The sequence below is a fragment of the Papilio polytes genome, unplaced genomic scaffold, assembly GCF_000836215.1.
Source record: "Papilio polytes unplaced genomic scaffold, Ppol_1.0 DF824169.1, whole genome shotgun sequence".
In the NCBI taxonomy this organism is placed as follows: Eukaryota; Metazoa; Arthropoda; class Insecta; order Lepidoptera; family Papilionidae; genus Papilio; species Papilio polytes.
Window position 1 is genome coordinate 829,243 of NW_013525035.1, and position 17,318 is coordinate 846,560.

At 34.3% G+C, this 17,318-nt stretch overlaps 1 protein-coding gene across 5 annotated transcripts in view; it reads left to right on the plus strand.

Moving 5' to 3' along the window:
* The first annotated feature begins 664 nt into the window (after positions 1-664).
* Positions 665-17,318, plus strand: part of LOC106111416 — a 50,567-nt gene continuing 33,913 nt past the window's right edge. For 2 of the 5 annotated variants that reach the window (XM_013293501.1, XM_013293498.1), the window contains exons 1-2: positions 666-873; positions 14,736-14,876. In XM_013293501.1, the coding sequence (XP_013148955.1) occupies positions 14,820-14,876 (57 nt within the window). In that variant the 5' untranslated portion in view covers positions 666-873; positions 14,736-14,819. Of the gene's footprint in view, positions 874-14,735; positions 14,877-17,318 lie in introns of all 5 variants that reach the window. The other 3 variants (XM_013293502.1, XM_013293499.1, XM_013293503.1) reach the window with 3 other exon arrangements.

Genomic DNA, 17,318 nt, shown 5'->3' on the forward strand with positions numbered 1-17,318 from the left:
TAGCCTATGTTACTCACAGATAAATTACCTATTGTTTTTCCAGGTTATGTGCTACGTCTATGCTTTTCAGCTAGATATTTTGAGCCATTCAGAAGACACCAAACATCCATATATAAATTTTCGCATTTATAATATTAGTAAAATTGCAATTTTTTCTAAAGTAACTAAATGTAATTAAAACCCTGATAACATTTTTAAAGTACCACAAGTTTAAGATGACTTATTGTAAATAATAAAGGTTACTCTTAATTTAATCAGTGACAGATAAAGTAAATGTTTTATTATGATTTATTAAAATAAATCTTCAATAAAGACGAGCAACAATAAAGAAAATGAAAATATAACCTCAATAGAAGGCAACCTTCGAGCGGGCGCCTTAAATATTGTTTCCTGCAATCACGAAACAGCACCAAATGAAGCGATATAATCGATGTAATAACAATTTGCAAACGAGTAATCGTAATCAAATGTCAATTTTCGCGCCGAAACGTCAAACGTCAGTCGGCCATTTCGAGACAAGCTTATTGGCGCGTTTTCGAGGGAGGTTTAACATACGAACTGGTAAATATACAGTCGTCTCTTTCCCACACCGTTACATAATACGGAAATGGGTGAGCAGTGTAAAGAGACGAGTCGAGTTCCGCATGCGGACGGACTTCGAAGGGTTGCTATTGATTTTTCACTAAGTTTGCGGCAGTCGCCCGTCAGGCCGGTCCCCAGCGCGAAAAAAGACATCTGCACCGCGCTCCGCGACTAAAAACCTTCGTTTAGTACACAAAATTTATTAAAAAATCCGCAAATTCGAATACTAAAACCAATTCGGTTCGTAAATTGTTCGTTTTTGTGCGACTTTTGTGCTGGGAGCTATATTTCGTAAGTGTTTGAACCATTTTAATCTCTTTTTATTTGCAGACTCCATTTTAATCTGTATTAGGTATCCGAGGTCTTTGACTGTGTCCTTAATATTGTATTTCGTTAATTTTTATCGTATTAATGTAATTGGATTACAAAATGTGCCACATTTCGGTGTTTTAATTTCTATCAGCTGATTGCTGGAAACGTCAAATGCTATATTTAACCGACTTCAAAAAGGTTATCAATTCAATCGGTATTTTAATTTCGAAGATTTACGATCCGATTTACGTGATTCTTTTTTCGTTTTATGCAGAATAGTACCTTTAAGTCCCACTTTTATCAAAACTGTATAAGTCTGAGTTTTTCTTTTTAAAAAAGCGTACTTAAAATTGGATATTTTTGTCTCAGTTTTTATGGTAAAAATTTTAGGTTACAGATGTTTGATTTTATACCAAATACTTGTGTAAAAAATGCTGTATACCTTTTTAAATAATTTAAATAAAAATCACTTACCAATTTATCAAGTGTTAGATTTTGCTTGACCACTCTATTCGACCGGTATATTGTGTGATAAACATTCATTTTTTCTTTTTTGTATTTTGTATTTAAACAAAAATAATTTCCAACCAGCTACACTGTTAAAATTCGACAGATAATTAATTTAATCAACTTTATGAAAAGATAAAAATAAATAAAACTCCGAGATAAATTAAATATAACCAATGAACATGGGTCCTGAGACAGATCGTCAAGACAACTGGAGGGATTTCGTGCTAGGTATGACGTCACAGATCGTTACCGACACCATGATATCAGGGGTGACGTCACTCGTCCTTCCACCCCCATGTCCTTAGGTTATTGCTTTAGCAATTATGCGAGAGATTAACTGCCATTTAGGATATTACGAATATTATATTAATAAGACTTTGTAGTATTTTAACAAACAAATTCTAATAAAGCAGTATAAATATATAGACACTTTTAATGTACTTATTAAATACTAGTTGTTCCCATGCGACTTCATCCGCATAAAATTATAAAAATTTCATTTTATTGTTCACATTTCTCAAATTATCAATGGCAAATCTCAAAATGAGATGACATGCTGACGAACCATGGCAACCTTGCTCCTTTGATGTTGGCAACAACTTATGGTCTCTTTCCCACATTAGGGTTTGTATCAATTATATTTACCCCTAAGTTAAACGGCGTGAAAACATATAGCCTAAAGCATGAAGGATGTGTAGGGTTTTTTTATTAAAAAAAAAGTTATTCGAAAACATGCTGTGATTGCTGACATCTTAGGCAACTAAGAAGTGTGTGTTTACGCTTTATTGTAATAGTATAGATAGCTATTGCCCGCGATTCCATCCGCGTGGAAATTAAAAATAATATGTTCTTCCAGACTATCCTCTACATCTGTACCAAATTTCAACGAAATCCGTTCCACCGTTTAGGCTACAAACTCTAACAAACATCCATCCATCTAAACTTTCGCGTTTATAAAATTAATAAGATATGCAAATGTCATTTGTTCTTCAATATTATTCTGTGGTAGGAAGATTGAAGAAAGTATTTCTCCAGTAACAAGACTTGACTGTCGACCGCTAAACTACAAGACCACACCTCTTGACTATAATTTTAATTTGCGATTTCTAGAATCTAAAGCAAAAAACATTTCAAGAAATTCCAACAAGGTTCATCATCATTTTGAGTTTGGATTAACTGTCTTTTGCGACTTCAGCGCGGAATAAAAAACAAACTTAGTAAATAGACTAATTATGAGGTCTTCCATTCACATCTGAGACAAATTCAAAATTCGTTAATCTGTTTGAAAGATATGTTGACAAACATCCAATTTTATATACAAAGAAGATGTTGTCCACGACTGCGTCCACACAATATAAAAAAGTAGCCTATAATATGCCCGTCTATGCCAGCTAACCTTCAGTGAAAGTCAAAATCGGCTTAGCCGTTTTGGAGATTACTCGGAACAAACACGGCTTGCGGACAAACAGACAGACAATTTTATATAAATGCATCATCTTCCCGAAATCTGAAATTTTTCTTTTGATATACAGACACTCCTTTTAATTACAGGTATAGATTTTCGTACTTTTATTATTAGTATGAAGTACTATATCTATACTTCTATACTATCATAATAAAGCGTAAACACACACTTCTTTGTTGCCCAAGATGTCAGCAATTGCAGTATATTTTTGAATAGTTCCTTTTTTAATAAAAAGCCTTACACTTACGTCACGCTTTAGGCTTTATATTTACACGCCATTAAACTTAGGGGGTAAATATTTTGCATAAAAAATTTAATGTGGGAAAGAGACCATAAGTTGCCAACATCAAGGAAGCAAGATTGCCAAGGTTTGTCATGTCATGTCATTTTGACATTTGCTATTGATAATTTAACAAATGTCAACAATAAAATAAAATTCTATAAACCTTGCGATTTTAAAGATACAGAAACTAGTGACTTAAAATATTCCTTGTCTCTTCTACTTTAAGATAAAAATTTTAAATTACTTGAGAAACTTAGAAGTCTTTCAAAACTTTTTAAATCCATTGTCTCGTGCACAGATTTACATTTTTTAATCTTCCATTGGTAAATTTGAATACGATTTTTCATAATGACCAGTATACAATGCGGGTCAACTTTCATAATCTATTCGTGTTTAGTTAACTTTAGCCGCAATGCACGTGTTACGTAAAGTATTGAACAAAATACTGCGGTTAACTAATAAAAGTAGGTTAGAATAATTCAGACACCTTTTCTTGTGGACTGTACAAGACAGTCTCGCACACAAATAACATCAAAACATTATAAATAAACAATCTTACTATTATTATTAACGCAAAAGTTCGGATGGATGAATGTTTGTAAATCTGAAGACTAAACGGCTGAACAGTTCTTGATGTTCTGGATGCTAATAATACCAATAGGTTACTAATAAAGTTTTATTTGATATCAACCATTTCTAGCTATTAAAGTACAATCATAGCATCCCATTTCTATTTCCTTACAAACATGCTATTGCGTTTAAAGTCAATGTTTACAGAAGAAATATTTTCTCCTTTCTAGAAACTTCCTGGACTAAAGAATCTATCTTCTTGATCAAATGATCATAAAATGCCAATCTTAAATCACATCTTACTAATATTATAAATGCGAAAGTTTAGATGGATGGATGTTTATTAGATTTTGTAGCCTAAACCGCTGAACAGATCTCGATGAAATATGGTACAGATGTAGAGGATAGTCTTGAAGTACACATAGGCTACTTTGTTTTGTTTGTTTTAAATTCCACGCAGACGGAGCGGGTGAAAACTAGTTTACTTATGAGTTATACTTAAGAAGTTGAGTTTCTTGATTTCTTTGACGCTGACGAATTTGCTAACTACAATTGTATTTATTAAAAACTAGCTTTCGGCCGCGACTCCGTCCGCGTGGTATTAATAAAACCAAGTAGCCTACTTGTTCTTCCAGACTATCCTCTACATGTATGCCAAATTTCATTAAGATCCGTTTAGCAGTTTAGGCTACAAACTCTAACAAACGTCCATCCATCTAAACTTTCACATTTATAATATTACTAGCTTTCGCCTGCGCTTTTTCCGTCCGCGTGGATTAAAAAAAACCAAAATTGAGTAGCCTATGTGTTCTTCTAGACTATCCTCTACATCTGTACCAAATTTCATCTAAATCCGTTCAGACGTTTAGGCTACAAACTCTAACAAACATCCATCCATCCATCTAAACTTTCGCATTTATAATATTAGTATGATATAGTATAGTATAATTAAGTCCTATCACTCGATTGTATTTCTCATATAGAAACACAATGTTACTCAAACATTGTTTTAAATCGAAATTATTGACGCTGTAACTTCAAATATTAGCACTAAATTAAGATTAATAAATGTAAATGTTTATGAAGATTATATTCTAAATTAGGTCTGCAAAGATTGTATAATTATGTATATTTAACCCTTGGAAGGGATTTGTAATTTTACATGTGACCTTCGCAAGGTTGAAGTGTTTGAGGAATTAATCTATACTATTATAATAAAGCGTAAACACACACTTCTTTGTTGCCTAAGATGTCAGCAATTACAGCATATTTTTGAATAATTCTTTTTGTAAAAAAAAGCCTTACACTTAAGTCACGTTTTAGGCTATATATAACGCCATTAAACTTAGGGGGTAAATATTGTGGATAAAAACCCTAATGTGGGAAAGAGACCATAAGTTGCTGCCAACATCAAGATATTAAGATTGCCAAGGTTTGTCATGTTATGTTATTTTGACATATGTTATTGATAATTTGACAAATGTAAACAATAAAATCGAATTTTCGTAGTTTCATGCGGATGAAGACACACGGGAACGGCTAGTTCAAAATCAAGTATAACAACCTCTGTATAAAAACAACAACTAAACTCTTGAAGACTCTTTGATTTTTATTTATAAATTATCTTCTAATTTCTATTTATTTGCCTACCTACCATTCCTTAAGTATAGGGTTTCTTTGATGGGAAATGCATATATGAGAATAGCATTTATTTTTTGCACGCGAACGGAATCGCGGGCGAAAGCTAGTAAAAAAATAAACTAAAGAGAGGTCAATAAACTTGAACGTTGTTAAAATAACTATTTATTTATTGACTTTTATTTATAAAACTACACTTCATTCCTCTCATCGAAATTAATGAAGGGATAAAATTCGCGTCCGCTCTCAAAATTGAATATTAAATTTTTAATTAACGTTCTGTACGCGACTGTCAACGTATAGGAAATTAAATCGTACAGTCGCGTAAAAAAGTCAATTTGGTTATTACATTAAAATTTCATGTTTGCAAAGCGAAAAGTGATGACGCATATTTGTAATGCTTAATCACTTTTTTCACTGTCGATACATTGTTACCAAAAATATGTTCATCTCTCTTACTCTATATGAAAAAACTGAGATAGTTATATTTGTATTGATATAAGCAATGGATACATTAAACTGCTGCTGGTTAGTTATTTTTATTTTGCTAAATCTAGTTGCGTCTTACCCAAAATGTATGGATGGATGTTCTATGTGAAGTTAATACTAAACTAGATGTTAAGTACAGAGCTAGATTATAAACTAGAATAGAGTAGTAATATTTTTTTTATTTAACACAGAAGTCGCTATCGAAGGATATTTAAAAAAATCAAGTAAACACAATGAGTTTCTTACAATAACTATCATTTCATACTAATATTATAAATGCGAAAGTTTAGATGGATGGATGTTTGTTAGAGTCTGTAGCCTAAACGGCTGAACGGATTTCAATGAAATTTGGCATAGACGTAGAGGAAAGTCTGGAAGAAAACATAGGCTACTCATTTTTGTTTTTTATTTTAAATTCCACGCGGACGGAGTCGCGGGCAATAGCTATCCATTGATAATGAAAGGGACAAAAAATCCTCCTGAATCGGGTAAAAAAACCCCTTGTTTGCAAGCGACTAGAGTCACGTAAAGTCGAGTCAGCAAGTTACCTCTTTAAGATTCTCAAGATGTCTTTTATTCTGTTAGAGAATAGTTTTTGTTACCACGTTTTGAATTGATTAAAATATTACGTTATGTTGCTCGCGATTACGTCCGCATGAAATTGAAAAATAAAAACATATAACCTACGTTACACTGATAACTTAGCTTTTTATGGTAAAAGATTTTTTTAAACCGGCCCAGTAGTTTTTGATTCATTTCATTACGTACAAAAATATGAATCTTACCTCTTCATAAAGACACGTTACCAAGTTACGTAACTCATATGTTTGTTGCAAACTATCTACGACATTTTGCTGTAATTTATTGAAAGTCTCAAATCTTACTTTTCTGTAGTTTAATGTAGTTTTTATTTTTAATTTAGTTAATCCTGAAGTGTAATCCTTAAGCTGTCTGAGCCTCTATCAGCCAGTGGTAGGACGGGCCATAAGATTATTTTTTAATCAAGGGATATTCCTTATACAATAAGTGTTAATTTACTTATTCTACTAAGTAACAAACGTTTATTCTTATTTTAATTAAAATTTACATGAACTATACGTCGTCAGTAAAATAAATTTTAATTAGTTCAACTGCAAGCCGCCGACGAGAACTTTTCGAATGCCTTGCAAAAAAGAAAACGTAAAAGCGTTGAATTAAAAAGAACAGTGTTTTAACACGAAAGAGGTTGCATTAAAAAAGTTTGAACACCTTTTTCATTTACAGACAGACTTAAATTGATGTTTTTTTTATAACATAAGGTAGCAAACGAGCAAGCGGCCACCTGAATCCGCCAAAATGGCGAAGCGATCGCTACCCATAGACATCCGCAGTTGCAGATGCGTTGCCTACCCTTATCTGACGGACGAGTAGACGCACATAAAGAGGATATTTCCGAATCCTATGCATCTCCTCCACCGTCAAATCCACTTCCCCTACCGTGGTAAAGAGAAATGGACTTGAATTAGGCCTCCGGCACCACACTCATCAGACGAAACACGGAATTGCTTCCATTTCACGCCTGTTTTCTGTGTGGTCGTGGTATTACACCGGGCGAGCCGGCCCATTCGCGCTAAGATGTTAAAGCGGGCTCTACCACTGTTAAAATTTCGACATTTCGTTATCTTACTAATATTATAAATGCAAAAGTTTAGATAGATGGATGTTTTTTAGTTTGCCTATGAACGGATCTCGTTGAAATTTTGCATAGATGTACAGTTTATGAAAGAACACATAGGATACCTGCTTTTATTCTTGTTAATTCCAATCCAATGGAGTCGCTGGCGAAAGCCAGTATGTGTGCGTTATATGAACTCTTTTTACCACTGTCTATTGGATTTTAGTGCAACTAATATGGAAGACTAACTTTCGCCCGTGACTCCGTCCGTGTGGTATTCAAAAAGACAAAAGTGAGCAGCCTATGTGTTCTTCCAGACCATCATCTACATCCATACCAAATTTCATTAAAATATGTTCAGCTGTTTAGGCTACAAACTCTAACAAGGATCCATCCATCCATCTAAACTTTCGCATTTATAATATTAGTAAGATTGACTGATCTACATGACTTGTGAGTTAAATACTTATTAAAATATGCATATTTATAACTATTCAAAACAATATCGAATATTTCTAAGACTAAAATGTCCTATTAAACATTTTCTTATCATAAAAAGCTGTGTCTTTATGATTCTCTAAAGGTCATCTATCATTCCCAGACCACTCTCTTTCAGCTCCACAACATTTACTGCAAAGTTGACAAAAAATACACGTCTATGACACTGATAGGTTGCTCGTAACCTCACTCGGATGTCTTATAAAGCGATATTTTTAGTAACAACAGCTTAGCGAGCACGTATCTAAATCTTTTTCCACAACAACGCACATTGTTAAGGGTGTGTTAAAAGGGGTGTAAAAAGAAAAGAGGCCATTCTGTATTCTTATAAATAGTTTAATATCGAGTATCTTTTGGCTTTTTACGCAAAACCGGCGCCTGTGAAAAGATATTAGCAAATTTATAGTTAAAATTCATTTGAGTTTGTTAAATATAAGGCGTTTAGTAGTATTTGAATAAAAAATGTAGCTATTTGTTTCCTTTGTCTAGATTTATTGTTACAATATTATTGGTAGTATTTTACTCTAATCCGCGTAACGTATTTTAAGTCGATTACACTACTAAACATTAAGATTTGACATTTTCAACATATCTATAAAATGTATTATATTTAACAACGAAATATAGGTCTGAAAGGGAGTTAATCCACTCGCTCGTGTCTCCAATCAGCCAGATTGGTAGGGAACATTAATCAGTTGTCATTAAATCGGAAAGGGACAGTCGTAATGAACAGTTTGATTTAATTAACACAATGACTGTCCTGTTACTAACCTTTTTAGTAATTTGTTACCGTCTTTTATGTCTTGTAAATTTAAATATACACACACTAGATTAGCATATTAATTAGATGAACAAGCATCTTTTTAGCGCTGTGTTGCTAATTTGCACTTTTTTGTTTAGTAATAAGAAGGTAACTGTTTATCTAATTTTAAGTAACTTTAGAAGTAAAGTAACTACTTCACATCGATGATTCCTATGAATAATATTGTCTACTTGTATACTAACTAATCTATGTTAATATTAGAAAGAGGAGAGATTTGTATTTTTGAATTTTTTATATATAAAAATAGCTCAGAAACTACTGGGCCGATTTAAAAAAATCTTTTGCTACTAAAAACTACGTAATCAGTAAGTAACATACTTTTATTCATAATTTTTTGTCTTCCATGCGGGCGAAATCGCGAGTACTAACTATAAAAGGAAAGATTTATGTTTTTGTGTGTATTGAAACAACTCAAAAACTAATGGGCCGATTTCAAAAATTCTTTCACCATTAAAAAGCTACGTTATCAAAGAGTGACATAGACATTTTTTATTACTTTTTTAATTTCACAGCGAAGAATTAAATTAATTTTACATTTTTAAATATCTTTTAAATTAACTTATTACGTATTCTATTGTATTTAATATCATAATTAATTATATTTTAAGTGTATTTACATACTATTTGGCCGCTTTAACATCTTAACACTGCAGGGCCGGCACGCCCGGTGTAATACCACGACCACACAGAAGACAGGCGTGAAATGGAAGCAATTCCGTGTTTCGTCTGATGAGTGTGGTGCCGGAGGCCTAATTTAAGTCCATTTCTCTTTACCACCCTTTTCTTATAAGGAGAGGTTGGGAAGAGGAAGTGGATTTTACGGTAGAGGAGATACATAGGAAGGGGAAATATCCTCTTTCTGTGCGTCTCCTCTTCCGTCGTATAAGGGTAGGCAACGCATCTGCAATTGCGGATGTCTATGGGCAGCGGTCGCTTCGCCAATTTGGCGATTTCAGGGGGCCGCTTGCTCGTTTGCCACCTTATGGTATAAAAAAAAAATTACGTTGGATATGTCGATTTATGAGTTCTGTACATTATTATCAAAATTATCGTAACACGATACATTAAGTTGCTACAACAGAAGCCGTACGAAGTTAAATATTGATTAATCGAGGTTGAACAGTATTATTACCGCATTTCATTATGATTTTAATTCGAAATATACTTTAATGTAGCCTAAAATATAGTCACTAAGGCCCTTATTTGATAAGAATTAATGCGTCAAACAAAAATGTCGAATGTGTTTAGAAGTTTGAAAGTAGCACTGGTGGAGATATTTAGTAGCAAAAGGTTAGCGTGGTGGAGTATGGACATAGTTACTTAGATAGTGTGTGGATGGCTAGAAAAGAGGAATTTAAATTTTCAAATGTACATAATTTACCCGACGTTCTTACGGTGAAGGAAAACATCGTGATGCCTGCACATATCAGCGAAGAAATTCAAAGATATGTGTGAAGTCAACCAACCCGCACTTGGCCAGCGAGGTTGACTATCGCCTAGTTACCCTAACTTTAGGATAGGCTCCGAGCCCCTCGGTGGGGACGTATAGTGAGCTGGTGGTGGTGGTTGTATGAAAGAGCGAGCAATAGCTAGTAATTATTGACAAAAAATATCTACATAAATATAATGTGAAACATTTATTTGTAATTTCGTACGTTTTTTTTTTCAAAAAAATCTCAAATACTACTGAAGCAATTTCAAAATATGTATATCATTATTACATTAAACTTTACTTAGGGCCTGTCCCACCACTGGTTGATAGAGGCTCAGATAGCTTAAAGATGTCACTGTCAGATAAGGTAACAAAATCCGATATTTCCGTCACATATTTACACTTTGGATTGTCAGCGGACAATTTACAATTTGGTGAGACAGGTCCTTGATGTTTTTTCCTAATCTAGACTTTAATAAGTTATTACATTACAATAACAAAAACTTATATGTAATTTAACTAATACATAACTTAAATTAATAAAACATAACTTTATGATTTAACAACAATTACTAAAGCATTTCCTTAATTATCAGAAAGTAATTTACCAATAATTTAATAATAAACACACCTTTCATAATTAAATTGCATAAGGAATTACTTAAAACATAATTATTGTAAAATTTACTTATCGTGTTCTTTCTGTGGGTTTCCATTACAGAACAATTAGTTTTCAAACATTACTACAGTTTTTTTTCCGGTTATAGACTAGTGTCGGACTTATCAGAGGTCCATCTTTAGTCCCTTAGGTAATGTCTCAAGAAAGTTTAAACAATTTAATTACAATGACTTGACCGGAAATATAAAAACACTCATAATTGATAAAAATAACCTAATTTCTATGCGTACATGAGATGTAGTAGATTCTCGATGTTATATTCTTGGTTAGACTATACAAACTTTAAGAGCGGGCGCACACTTTGGACTAAACTGTCGTATAACAGTTGTACTATTGTCTGTTGTTTCGCAGCCAATTCAATTTTTAGCACAACTAAAAATGGAATAGTGCATATAAGCTCTTACGAATCAAAGTGCGACTAAACAATGGTGTCCTAGTGTAGTCAAAGGTATGCGCTCTAATATATTTTAAACAGATATTAAGGCAATGAAATACCACTGTTATTAACTTAGTATAATTTGCACGTGTCATAGTGTGGTAATTCCGGTGTCAGTTTTTTTTTTATAACATAAGGTGGCAAACGAGCAAGCGGCCACCTGAATCCACCAAAATGGCGAAGCGACCGCTGCCCATAGACATCCGCAATTGCAGATGCGTTGCCTACCCTTATCCGACAGAGGAGGAGGTGCACATGAAGAGGATATTTCCCCTTCCTATGTATCTCCTCCTCCGTCAAATCCACTTTCCCTTTCCATCCTCTCCTTATAAGAAAAGGGCGGTAAAGAGAAAGGGACTTAAATTAGGCCTCCGGCACCACACTCATCAGACGAAACACGGAATTGCTTCCATTTGACGCCTGTCTTCTGTATGGTCGTGGTATTACACCGGGCGTGCCGGCCCTGCAGTGCTAAGATGTTAAAGCGGGCACTACCACTGTAAAAAAGTTAAAGCTACTGTCAGTGGTTAATATTAATTAAACAGTGTAAACAAGATGAGATTGCCAAATGATTCACCATGGGGTGGCAGGATGGGAGCTACCTGAGAGTCGAAATATATTTGTAAAATAAATATATAAGTTGTTACTTCGAAAAAGACCAAACGTATGGTATCCAATCGCCACCCTAGACCTAGCCTAAATAGAATGGCAACGGCCGTAGATACCCTCGTTTGCACCCCTCTGTTATCTATGTATACTAATTATAAAGAGGAAAGAAACTCCAAAACTACTGGGCCGATTTCAAAATTTCTTTTACCATAAAAAAGCTTGATTATCAGTGAGTAACATAGGGTATATTTCGCACTTTTTTTTATATTCCATGTAAACGAAGTTGCGAGCAACAGCTACTAAAAAATAAATTGGCTTTTCGTAACTCGAAATCTCCATTTTAAAATTATAAATGTTCCTTTTTTAAAACTACTATTGTTTTTTTCTGTTATCTGTTGCAGAATTCTCGCTATTTATTGCAGTTGCATTGTTTTCTATGAAATATACATTAAATACGAAGAATCGCAGTTTCCGTTGGCTTCCCGCCAAACTGCAATTAGATGGGAATCGCCGCTTATTCTCTTTACTTCGAAGGCCTTTGGGGCAGATTCCCGGATTGGTCTCATTAACAATACAAAAAATAAATTCAAAAATTGACTCTCGATTAGATTTAGACGTCAAAATTATACCCAACTAGCTTTCGCCCGCGACGCCGTCCGCGTAGAATAAAAAAAAAAACGAAAGTGAGTAGCCTATGTATTCTTCCAGACTATCCTCTACATCTATGCCAAATTCCATCGAAATCCGTTCAGCCGTTTAGGCTACAAACTCTAACAAACATCCATCCATCTAAACTTTCGCATTTATATCAGTATGAAATCCTACTGCGGGTGCTCAAATTATAACTGGTTGTTTTAACGAAAGAGGAAACTGTGCGTAGTAAAATTTGACAATAAAAAGTAAAATAATATTGTCTGTTGAACTGTTTAGCTAATGTTAAGCCTACATGTATACTTTTAACAGAACAATTACAAATTTTAGTTAAAACGAGCTGTTGCCCGCGACTTCGTCCGCGTGGTATTAGAAAACATACGAACTATATAAATTACATAAAGCTACGTATCCCTCGGGAACCGGACATTTCTCGGGGATGAAGCTTATCTCATGTGTAGTCCAGACTTTGCTTTATATCTGTGCCAAATTTCAATAAGATATGTTGAACCGTTGCAGAATGATCGAGTGAACATTAAGAAACTAAATTAATGAATCCCACGGGAACCGTAACTATTCCCGGGATAAAAAGTAGCCTATGTGTTCTTCCAGACTATGCTCTAAACCTATGCCAAATTTCATGGATATCCGTTCAGCCGTTTAGGCTACAAACGCTAACAAATATCCATCCATCTAGACTTTCGCATTTATAATATTAGTAAGAAGTAAGATTGTGAGAACTGAGCGTGTATAGTGGTTAAGGTAATTTGAAATTTTGCAATTAAATAGAACATTAGAACATTGTTTGTGGATACAATATATGATTATCTGAAGTAATCAGTAACCCCGCACTAGTTAAATAAAAATAATTTACGACAACTAACTGTAAATATATTACAGTAAAATCAAGTACATAATTTTTCAGAATTGTATATAGCGTTTTTATAACCAAATTCAATTATATTATAATATCGTTGTTAAGCAAATATTCTTTATTTTCAATTCCGATGAGTGGTTTTATTTGAATCCATTCTCAAGTTTTACATATGAACGAGATTGTAAGTAAACAGTTCCCTCATTCGAAAGTTTGGATTATCTTTCAGTTACGTTCTGATTAGAGCAAATGAATTTATAAGTAAGTCCACATACGTATTGTTAGAGAAAATAAAATTTAAATATCTTTGGTTTTCCATCATTTTATTAACAAAAATGTATTGTAATTTGACCATTAACGTACTTACTGATATGTAATATGTTACACGAGAACAGAACGCATCTAACCTCAAGTATATTACAATTGTCAGTGCAGTCGAAACGCACTAAGATATTTGAAAATACCGCTATAAGTTTGTGGTGTTTGCCGCTAAAATTCACCATAAACGGACCACAGTTTTAATTCTTTGCTGTTTCCTAATATTTAATAAGCGTACGCACATCTGCAAACTATCGCACAACTGTTTACTCCCGCTTTGATTTCCTTGACAGTGGTAGAGCCCGCTTTAACATCTTAGCACTGCAGGGCCGGCACGCCCCCAGTAATACCACGACCACACAGAAGACAGACGTGAAATTCCGTGTTTCGTCTGATGAGTGTGGTGCCGGAGGCCTAATTTAAGTCCCTTTCTCTTTACCACCCTTTTCTTATGAGGAGAGGTTGGGAAGAGGAAGTGGATTTGACGGTGGAGGAGATGGATAGGAAGGGGAAATATCTTTATGTGCGTCTCCTCCTCCGTCGTATAAGGGTAGGCAACGCATCTGCAATTGCGGATGTCTATGGGCAGCGGTCGCTTCGCCATTTTGGCGGTTTCAGGTGGTCGCTTGCTCGTTTGCCACCTTATGTTATAAAAAATATGAGCTTATGAGGTGAGCACACTACTCCATTTTTAGTTGTGCAACTAACAGTTGAATTGGCTGCAAAACAATCGACAATCGACAATTATGCGATAGACTAGTCAAAGGCCCGCTCTGTGTTCGATTTGATTAGGCAGTGGTACATATTCCGATAATATCCTTTCAAATATCCCACTATCATTAACCGTATCCATTCGCACGTATCCTATCCTATTCTGTTCTGTTCTATTCTTACTTTGTCTGTATGTTCCAGCAGCGGCACATGGTAGTGAGACCCGCGATCCGCCGGGCGTAGAGCTTGCCCCCCGTCCCGCACCGCCCCCGAGGCTGCCCACAGATGATCGGTTCATTCTGGAACCTGTGCCGTGCGTGCCCTTCCATGCCTGTCGATAAGGTAAGAAAACAAACCTCTTTTCCACTAAAGAAACTAAATGTTAGGCAACTTTAAAGGGTCGTAATATTTATAAAGAGCGTCGGTGGCTCAGTGGTTTAGGCACTTGACTTGTATTCTACATGTCTTGGGTTCGAATCCCGTTGTACCAATGTGATTTTCGATTTTTCGATTCATATGTACATAATTTACCCAACGATCTTACGGTGAAGGAAAACATCGTGATGCAACCTGCACATATCGGAGAAGAAATTCAAAGATATGTGTGAAGTCAACCAACCCGCACTTTGCCAGCGTGGTTGACTATGGCCTAGTCACCCTAACTTTAGGGTAGACTCCGAGCCCCTCGGTGGGGATGTATAGTGAGCTGGTGATGATGATGATGATGATGAGTCTTTATCGCTAAATTGCATATTATGAAGAGAGATAAATCGCATGTAACAATAACGTTAGTTATGAGTGTGGTACACCGGTGGAAGTAGACGTAGAAAGAGATGGATTGTGTGAAAGGAGACATGATCAAGGGAGTGATGACTGAGATGACGTATGATAGAGTTATTTGGAGGACGAAAACCCGGTGCACGTGATAAGGTAGGGGATTGATCCCCAAGCGTAAATTTTATAATAGATGTACACTTATCGGGTCTTTAATTAATACTTAATAACTAAGTAAGTCAGAAGTCGACTAAAAAGTGCTTTACATGTATGTTTTTTTTTAATTTTAATCTACTAAGAGAAGAGTCCTGTTACAATTACACTCTAGTTTACTTGAACTACGTAATAGTATTATATACTAAAACATATACTACATTCTAACTTTACTCTTGTATTTTAAGTTATACGTTAAGCAAGTTTGATTTAACGAATAGTAGTTTTTGAAACGGTTCCAAATCGTTAGCATTTTAAATTGTAACATCCAAATCTAAGTTATGACTGTCTGCAGAGATTGTGTTCAATAGGATTAAGTATTGAAATAACTCAAAAACTACTGGGACGATTTCAAAAATTCTTTCACCATTGAAAAGCTACGTTATCAGTGAATAACATAGGCTATATATTTAATTGTTCGCGAACGAAGTCGCGGGCAACAGCTAGTATGTTAATAAATTTCCTAAAACTGCTTTTAACTGCAGTTCACAGAAATATTTAGCAAACACGCTATAAACGGACTTTAAAGGAAGTTCGGATTTTAACTCACGCGAATTTCACGAAGAAAATTAGTTGACGTATTTTGTGGCATTTTTGACGTTGTTAGGTTTTTGCCGTATTTTAGGGAAAATCGGCTTTAAGTACTTTTGAGAATTGAGTATTTTAATTAAGTAGGTTTTAGCACACGATTTTTCTTAGTATTTCAATTTTAAAAATACTTTTGCATTATACTAAAATAAACGCTAAATATACCTGAACATATCTTACTAGTATTATAAATGCGAAAGTTTAGATAGATGGATGTTTGTTAGAGTTTGTAGCCTAAACTGCTTACCAGATCTCAATGAAATTTAGCATAAATGTAGAGTATAGTTTTGAAGAACACATAAGCTACGTACTTTGATTTTTTTTCTACGCGGATGGATTCACAGGCGAAAGCTTATGTATCAAAAAGTAGCTAGTAATTTTATTAAAACGAAAAAACACTTTAAAAAAAAGAAATTTTGGATGGAATAGTTTATTCCTTATTTTATTTAAATAGTGTTTTAAAGAGTTACATTAAAAGTTCATTTAGTATTAGTTTCTGTATGTAAATGATGACATAAAAGAAAGAAAAAATGTACCCTATTTTCTTACAAAATTACATTTCTGTTTGCATCTTTTACGACGTGATAAAATACATTTCGTAAACAAAATATCGTTAAAATGCTCGCGGAAAAAGCCATTTATCTTCATTGATTTTTGATACATCGCTCGGATTTGACATTGAAGAAATATGACAGTATCTAAGGTTTCAATTTTCGATATTTTTAATCAATCATCCTCTGAATAATGTTAAAAAATACTTTTACCAGACAAAGAGGGTTTGTTTTTTTTATATTTGTATGATTTGTATGTAAACTCCATTACATAGCTTAAGCTACTGAGTAGATTTTGACGAAGGGTATCTTCAGAGAAGACGAATCGAGTAGATTATGGCCGGTTCACACTAGACCAGTATAGTTGGACAGATGCGACAGACAGTAATAGATTGAATGGACTCTGGTGCTGGTTAGCGTTCACACTGTCCCAGTTGATTGACAGTGAAGTTTTTGAGCGCTACTGAACTGTATTGGCCAATTGTAATCCGCACTATATCTACACAAAACAAAATGCACTAAAAACAAAACAAAATACACCAAAAACAAAATATTCTCAAAAAAAAAAGTACACTAAAAAGTAACGAAATAATTCCTTTAAAATAGTAAACCTACCTTATTGTAAGTGTTATGTCTATATTGTACAATTATTTTTACT